Genomic DNA, 8725 nt, shown 5'->3' with positions numbered 1-8725 from the left:
AACAGCGCAAAACTTTATTTCGATGTTTTTATATGGTTTTTCAAACATCATTTATGTCGTTAAAACAACCAGTATTTTGTTATAAAGCTCCCTGAAAATTTTTATCCTCACGATGATATAACTAAAAACAAATATGATATGATGCAAATATTTTAATCAAAGTTTATGCGTGCTAAAATTCGATTAGTTTTTAGATAATCTTATAGATAAATATAGATGAAATGTTTGTGCTGAAGTTAGTTTATAGCTGAGTTTTTTTTCATCAAAACTCTTTTTCTTCATTAAAGTTTTAGTTCATCAGATTTTTTTTTTCATCAGAGTTTTTCTTCATCAATCTTATAGTGTAACTTAAGAGTTTTTCTTCATCATCTTATAGTGTAACTTAAATTATGAAACAATTTAATTTATATAAAAAAATTAATAAACCTGCAAGATCTTTGCAACGACGGCATAAAATATATTTATAGTAAAAAAGCATGACGAATGACCTATTAACTATTTAATGAATTCACAGATTTTATATTATTTGGTAAAACACATGAAAATATCATTTTTTGCATTTACTACAACAATTTCACCCTAAAAAAAAACACCTAAACTAGACATTATCATTTGTTGTGAATTTTAAAAAAACTTCAATTGTCGTTATCTAACTACCCTCTGCAGAGAAATTTTATGGAACGCATTTGCTTGCAACCTTGTTGAGAGTAAATTCGTTACTCGTTGAGTCAACAAAGTATTATAGTCAGCGTTGCGTTTCGCTAAGTTGGAAATACTATTATTTCTCTTAAACAGTAGATGTAATGTTGGCTTAACGTAAGCTAACGGTTGGTGCAGCGATGGCGCATGAGTGGCTGATTATCGAGTTAACTCATCTGGGGTTTATTTACAAGAAGTAACATCTTTTTAATAACATATTTTTTAATAATATTTCTTTAAAAAGTTTATAAAAGTTTATTCATAGTTATATTGCAACATTGCTTAGGTAAGTAATCTTGACGCGAGAAAAAAAATGCTTAGGGTAGATACACTTTCGGTAATATACTTAGAAATAGTTTTAGACTCAAATAGAAACCAATTGACAAAACGTCAGTGACTTAAACAAATTAAAAAATAACACAAGGAAAGTTTAAACTTAGAAATATTTATCAATATTTTTTATTTTACACCATATTTCAAATAAAACAGAAAATATTAACATATTTACATATATTTACATATTTACAGTATATTTAAAAAAAAAATTTAAAAACAAAAATAAATTTTTATTTGTTTGATAGTTTTTAATATGCCTTTATTTAATTTGCAATAAGAAATTTAAAACTTAAAGCATTAAACTTCGCTGTTTCTATGCTGCAACATTATATAGATTTTAGCAGCGTTAAGCTGAAAAGTCAATTAAGCATCACCCAAGTGCTTACAACTCAATAAATATTTGCCATATTTTTAAATATTGTTTGTCGCATATACTTTTTTTATTATTATAATTTTAATAAATAAAGTGAAAATCACACTTTAAAGGAAACAATTTTGAAAAAAAAAAAAAAACATCAACGCCGGACATTAAAAACATCGACATTAGTCTTGCCAAACAAGTAAAGAAAATAAAAACAGTTTTTAAGACACTGTTGTTATCTTGAGATGAATTAAAAAATATATTTAGAAAATCAATTCAACTTAGCTAATCTTTTTTTTTACGATTTTATAAACGATTTGACATTTTCTCGTGCGATTTGACATTGTTTCGTGCCCTCTTAAGTATGTTTAATCTACTGCATCAAAAATAAATACAATATATCTTCGTCTTTAAAAAATACAGTGGAAATAGTTTAAAGTGATTATTGTATCACAACCAAAATTTGTAACATTTTGTATTATTTTATTAATAAGTTAATAATTTAAATGTTATTTCTTAGGTTGCTTGTAAAAACCATAAGGCTTTATCATAATAGAAATTGATTGGTTATATTTATATTGATGTTCGGTTTAATGTAATTATTTGGTTGGCAATCACTAGAATAAATCATCTTGTTTGTTATAATCTTAAATATATTTATACTTTATTTGTTAGATTAATTGATTAATTAATAATCCTTATCAATAATTATGTTTTATTTTTTTATTTTCTCAATGAAAGATGTGTTCCGCAAAGAAAAAAAAATTTAAAACCCATCCAGATGGCGGATGGGGTTGGTGTGTTGTTGTTGCAGCTTTTATTACGCAATTTATAGTTGTTGGTCTTCAAAATTCATCAGGTGTCATATTTAACGAGCTGGTACAAAAGTTTAATAAACCTAGGGGTGAGACAGGTAAAAGATTTAGATCGATATCAATTTCTTTAAATTTTATTGGTGAAGAAAATTATATTAATTTAAGGTTATATTATGTTATATTATATTAATTTAAAAGTATATTTTTTTATTAAACAAATTTATTTTTTTAAAGTGTTTGAAGAGGTTACAATCTTAAATGAAGATTTATTTATCAAGTTAAAAACCTTATTGAATTATTAAATTTAACAAAAAAATTTGTGATACACTTAAATATTTAATAATAGATGATTCCAATTGAATGTGTATAACACTAATAATATAATGGGATAATATTAGACTAGGATAATATAACGGGATAATATTATTCAAAGTTATAATGGGATAATATTACCGGGATAATATTGATAAGATAATATTTACTAAGAGTAGACTTAATCTAATTATTTGTAATACAAAATAGCGTTACTTGATTACATTATTAATAATAAGATTATTGTAATAGTATAGGCCGGGTGAGTAAAAAAAAGCTTTTACTCAGCGTTGGAGAAATCGCTCAGGTTTACGTAAATAAAAATTTTAGCAAAACTGCTCGAATTTTTATTCATATAAAGCTGAAAAATTATTCCGAAAACGCTGATAAAAAGCAGTTACTTTTTTAATCACCCGGCCTTATGATTTGGATAAATCTTACAAAGTTACAAATGGAATATTAATAAGTTTAAGATTAAGTGGATTAACTCTTATTAGCATGGATTTATCAAACTGTCAATGAAAAATAAAGTGCTTTTTTTTCTTTTATTCTAGGATTTGTGAGCTCAATATCTGTAGGAATGATGTTTTTACTGGGACCATTTACAACTTCGTTATGCGAGAAACTTACTTGCCGCAGAGTTTCAGTTTTAGGAGGTTTTTTATGTATTTTGGGAATGATAGCTTCGGCATATGCTAACACATTAGAGCTAATGTATATTTCATTTGGTGTAGTATGGGGGCTGGGTACAAGTTTTTGTTATTTTCCCGCAATGATAGTGTTGGTACCTTATTTTGATAAGCGTCTACCGTTAGTGACTGGAATTGTATCTTCAGGTAGCGGGTTTGGAACGTTAGTTCTTAGTCCTTTTATACAATGGTTTTCACATCAATACGGAGTTAAAAATGCATTTTTAATGTTAGCTGGACTTCATGGCTTAGTTTTTTTTGCAGGATTTGTGTATAAACCAGTGGCTAAAAAGTATAAGTTTCGACAAAAGAATAAAAATATTTATATTGATACTGAAGACGATAACAAAGTTTCTACTTTGCATGACAATAGTTTTCAAGCTGATAAAAAAAGATGTTTGATACCAATAAAAAATAAAGTTAAAATAAGCATAAAGAGGAAATTCTTGAACTCTGATGTTTTCTCATTGTTCAAAAACAAATCTTATCTTGCATGGTGCTTCGGTTTATCAATATTTATACTAGGCTACTTTGTTCCGTTTGTGCATTTGGTAAGTAAATTTAAAGTAAGCAATAAGATTTTATTGAAAAAAAAATTCGATATACTAATATTATCAACAAAAATTTTTAATAAATAATGTATTTTAATATATAAAAAATGTTTTAGATAGTGATTTCAGATTAAACTTTTAGTTAGTTACAAATAGAAACAGGAGATGGAGCTGGGTTTGGTGTTGGAGTTCTTTTAGACAAGGGATCGTCCATAAATTACGTAACGCTAAATTGCACTTATAAACAAAACAAGAAAGATTAAAGGTTTTCCCTCTCGGAGCCTTAAGTTAAATAAAAAATCAAAATAGCTCATTAAGTTTAATGAAAATTGCCGCGTAAAAGAGCATAAGATCTCCTACTTCTGTTTTTTAAACAAATTTAGCGTTTCGTAACTTATGGACGATCCCCAAGTGAATAAATGTGGTATAAAACTTTCTCCCACCCTTAAATCCAAATGCGCAGAAACGGGTTTTTAAAAGGATATTTGAACTTAAATCAAATAAAAGTTCATCAACAAGTTTCAATTTTTTTAATTTTATCTTTTATCTTTTAGCACTTCAAAGTTATTACCCAGCAAACATTCTATAGCGGATTTTTATTGGTCCTATATAGGCATTTTAAACGGCCCGCTATAGTTTTGCTCAAAAGTTACTTGAATGTATGTGTGTATGTATACTTTTTTTTAGGTAAGATATGCAGTTTTAATTGGAATTCCTGAAGTAAAATCTGCATTTTTAATTAGCACGTTGTCAATTTCATCTACAATTTTCAAATTGATTACTGGGAAGTTGGCTGGTTTAAAATGTGTGAGCAAAATGCAGATTTATCAATTCGGTCTTCTTACAATGGGAATTGGAACAACATTAATTCCAATTTCACATTCATTTTATGGTCTTATGGCTTACTGCGTTGTATATGGATTTGGTGAATCTGTATTCATTGTTATGATTCCTCTTATTACTAAAGATATTGTTGGTGTCAAAAAGCTACCTCTAGCTCTAGGCTGTGTGTTTATGATTATGGGAGTTCCAACAACAGTGGGTGCTCCAATAGCTGGTACTATTTTTGAACATTATTATTTAATTTTAATCATTTTTATTTTTATTAGCAAGTTTTCCCGGTTTAACTAGTATAACTAGTTTACAGGGTACAACATCTTTATTCCATAAATAAAAGCACTTTATTCCATAATTAAAACCACTTTATTCCATAATTAAAACCACTTTATTCCACAATCTAAACCACTTTATTCCATAATTAAAACCACTTTATTCCACAATCTAAACCACTTTATTCCATAATTAAAATCACTTTATTCCACAATCTATTATGAAATAAAGTATGTATTGTATGGAATAAAGTATGAAGTATGGAACAAAATAGTTTTAATTATGGAATAAAGTGGTTTTAATTATAGAATAAAGTGGTTTAGATTATGAAATAAAGTGGTTTTAATTATGGAATAAAGTGGTTTTAATTATGGAATAAAGTGGTTAGATTATGGAATAAAGTGGTTTTAATTATGGAATAAAGTGGTTTAGAATATGGAATAAAGTGGTCTTAGTTATGGAATAAAGTGGTTTTAATTATGGAATAAAGTGGTTTTAATTATGGAATAAAGTGGTTAGATTATGGAATAAAGTGGTTTTAATTATGGAATAAAGTGGTTTAAAATATGGAATAAAGTGGTCTTAGTTATGGAATAAAGTGGTTTTAATTATGGAATAAAGTGGTTTAGGTTATGGAATAAAGTGGTTTAGATTATGAAATAAAGTGGTTCTGATTATGGAATAAAGTGCTTTTAATTATGGAATAACCCTGTAACTAGTTTAACTAGTTACCTAGATTTTTGATTTAACTCGATTTATTTTTAAAGGTTGGATCTACGACTATTTTGATGATTATTCTTACGCGTTTTTTGTGGCTGGATGTATGAACGTCGTTGGAGTTTTAATCATGTTTTTGATTGATTACTTTGGAGAAGAGAGAAGTAACGAAGAAATTCTTAACAAAGTCACAAAGAGTTGGCTAAAGAAGCAAAGGAAACAATACAAACACCCGGAGTCGAGTAGTGCAGAGCCTTTTGTAAACCAGCAATATTTTGAACCTAAGCGATCAGTATTTTATAAAGATCTAAACACAAATAATTTCAGCGAACTATCAACAAATCAAACAAAAGAGCATAACACCAATAATTTAGATGATGTTAAATATTATTTAAATTTATGTGATAGCAGCAAAAATAGTATAATAACAAATCAAACAAACTATAAGCGACATTTGTTAAAGAGAGTAAATGAGACTTCAATATCAACCTACTCTAATAAACTTACTTCAAAAAAAGATTATAAAAAAACTATGTTCTCAGAACAAACATTTAAAAAAAACATTCCTCAAATAAAAATCTCGTGCTCGTCGAGTAAAAATAGCATAAGCACAGATTTCAATGATGGAAATGACCATATAAAAAATAGAACTTCGATTATTCATAATTATTATGATCACGATAAAGCTCTCGTTAAAGTAGATGACGCTGAGGAGATTTTAGTTGTTGAATCAATGATGACAGCAGTTTAGAATAAAAGTATTGTTAGGTTATTAACGCTATATTAGTTTATATACGTGCAAAAATTGAAGGACCCGAATACGTCTTTGCCTTTTTCTGGAGCTTTTGCGCATTCCATTACCTGGCTAAAGTTGGCGGAGGCATAAATCTCTAAAAAACAACTTTAATATATAAACTGTTTGCATTAAAACCGCATAGCGTGCTATAAAACTTTACTAATTTTATGGAACAAGATGCTAAGATTCAGACAGGTTTCTTAAACTTGGTTATTTCAAGGGCTTTGTTTATGGTACGTCATTGCTCTGACAAATTTTTACGTCAATAATTTTTTGATATTGTAGATTTTATCCTTAAAACTGAACTAAACAAGTAAATTTGTTACAAACGTCCTAATATATGACTAGTTATAAAGAACATTATTTTTAGGAGGTGACTACTTTAAAATATAAAAATGTATGAATTATTTCCTCATACTTAATTGTATATTTCAGGTGCAATTTTTACACTTGTCAACTGATATTTTGGATTCGGATTTGTTAGATCTCTCTCTGGGTAATTTTGACAAAATTAATAAAAAATCATTTAGTTTTTTTTTTGGTTAGTACTAACTTCTTTGCTATGCTAGTATACCTTTTATGCTAGTATACCTTAGTTTTGCAAGTTTTTTTTTCTTCATAATTATTGGTTAAGCCCATCAGTCTCTTTAAGTATAATACAAGTTTGCATGCAGTAAATGTTTAAGGACTTTATACATGATCTTTATTAGATATGCACTCCATGTGAACGCGCAAACTAATGTAAAAGTGTTGGAGATAAAGTGTGAAAAGAGATGGAGATAAAGTCTAATAACAGAAATAATAAGTAAGTTGAATATTAAATAACTTCAAGTTTGCTTTTATTTTTCATTTTAATTTTTTATTTGGATATACAATTAAACAATTAGTCTTACACAATGTGGTACATAAAAGTTTATTCAAAAACTTATTAAATTTAAATAATAAGTTATACGCATGTTTCTATTTTTAGTAAAAACAATGACATCTGCAAGATTTTGCAAGAATTGCTTTGTCTCCTTTTTTTACATGTTGCACATACAAAAAGAAAACCTTTTGGCTTTTTTTTGAAATCAAACTTCACATTTAAAGAAATGCAATAAAATTTTTAACACCAATAGTTTGAAGGAAACTAAAAAACCCCATTGACAATTATTACTTTGGTTCAATAAATGTACCTGGAATGAATTTAAAAAACAGAAGTTTTGAACTACCTAAATCTCCTATCAGCAGTTCTACTTATCAAAGTGATAACCTACCTGTTCTAATGTTCAAAACCTTTGTTTGTGTGCTTCCAAGTAAAAAGTACCTATAACCAATATGAGCCAAAAAATCAGCTAAGCTCATTTCATCTAAAAAATAGAAACCATTAAAACATACCAAAATAAAGCCAATTGATAACTATAAATAGAGCTTGCAATGTGTTCTGCTAAACAACAATAACTTTTTCTCGGTGGTGTCCTTTATCCATTTCATAACTTTTAAAGAGAAGTACAAATCTGACAAATACAATTGAGTTATGTGTTTAAATTAAAAATGGTAAACTTCTTGCTTAGACACCAAAGTGGCATTACAAAGTATCCATGTTTTGTCACAATATATTGTTTAAATTATTTAAAAAAAAAAATTTTAGATTAACTACTAAAAAGTTAAAGAAAAAAAAAAGTCAAAAAAAATTAAAGTTAATGCGGAAACAACTTTATAGACCTTATGTTTTACCGTTGTTTATCAGTAATTTCTTTTTTCAGTAATTACTTATGTTTTACCGTTGTTTATTAGTAACTACTTTTTCAGTAATTACTTATGTTTTACCGTTGTTTATCAGTAATTACTTTTTTCAGTAAATACTTATGTTTTACCGTTGTTTATCAGTAATTACTTTTTTCAGTATCTGCGGTTGCTAACACTGATCAAATATATACCATTTAGAGTGAGTTATAAAATAGAAGAAAACACGTAACCTATATAAAAATAGTTTCAGTCTTTTTGCGCAACGGTAAAAAAAAATTCATCACAAATGTTTTCTAAAACTAGTATAAACTGCTTTAATTTAAAATAAAATTTTTAAAAGAAAACGACAGGGTTGGTTCCATTATACCTGTTTGGTCCCTTTTTCATTTTTGTTTGTTTGAAATTTATTTATTTATAAATATTTTTACAAAAGTTTTTTTAAATTGATTGATTTAATCGATTTAATCAATTTAAAATGCAAAGAAGAAGATTGTCTAGTAAACCATTTTTATAGCGCCATATTTGCAACACTATAATTTATTTCGAAAACCATTTTCATTTAAACTTTTTGTTTTTTCTTTTTTTTAGTCAGGTTTAAAAATATATTTCTA

General features: G+C 27.1%; 1 protein-coding gene across 1 annotated transcript; it reads left to right on the top strand.

The window, feature by feature from the left end:
- Positions 1–768: 768 nt before the first annotated feature.
- LOC100197039 (monocarboxylate transporter 14) lies at positions 769–6847 on the top strand. The gene is made up of 5 exons (XM_065788265.1): positions 769–895; positions 2138–2309; positions 3078–3763; positions 4451–4820; positions 5641–6847. The coding sequence occupies exons 2-5, from the start codon at positions 2138–2140 to the stop codon at positions 6339–6341; spliced, it is 1929 nt and encodes a 642-aa protein (XP_065644337.1). The 5' UTR covers positions 769–895; the 3' UTR covers positions 6342–6847.
- The last annotated feature ends 1878 nt before the right edge of the window (positions 6848–8725 follow it).

The sequence above is a fragment of the Hydra vulgaris genome, chromosome 01 (assembly GCF_038396675.1).
Source record: "Hydra vulgaris chromosome 01, alternate assembly HydraT2T_AEP".
In the NCBI taxonomy this organism is placed as follows: Eukaryota; Metazoa; Cnidaria; class Hydrozoa; order Anthoathecata; family Hydridae; genus Hydra; species Hydra vulgaris.
The sequence above is the reverse complement of the archived record's forward strand: the minus strand, read 5'-3'. Positions and strand labels throughout refer to the sequence as shown.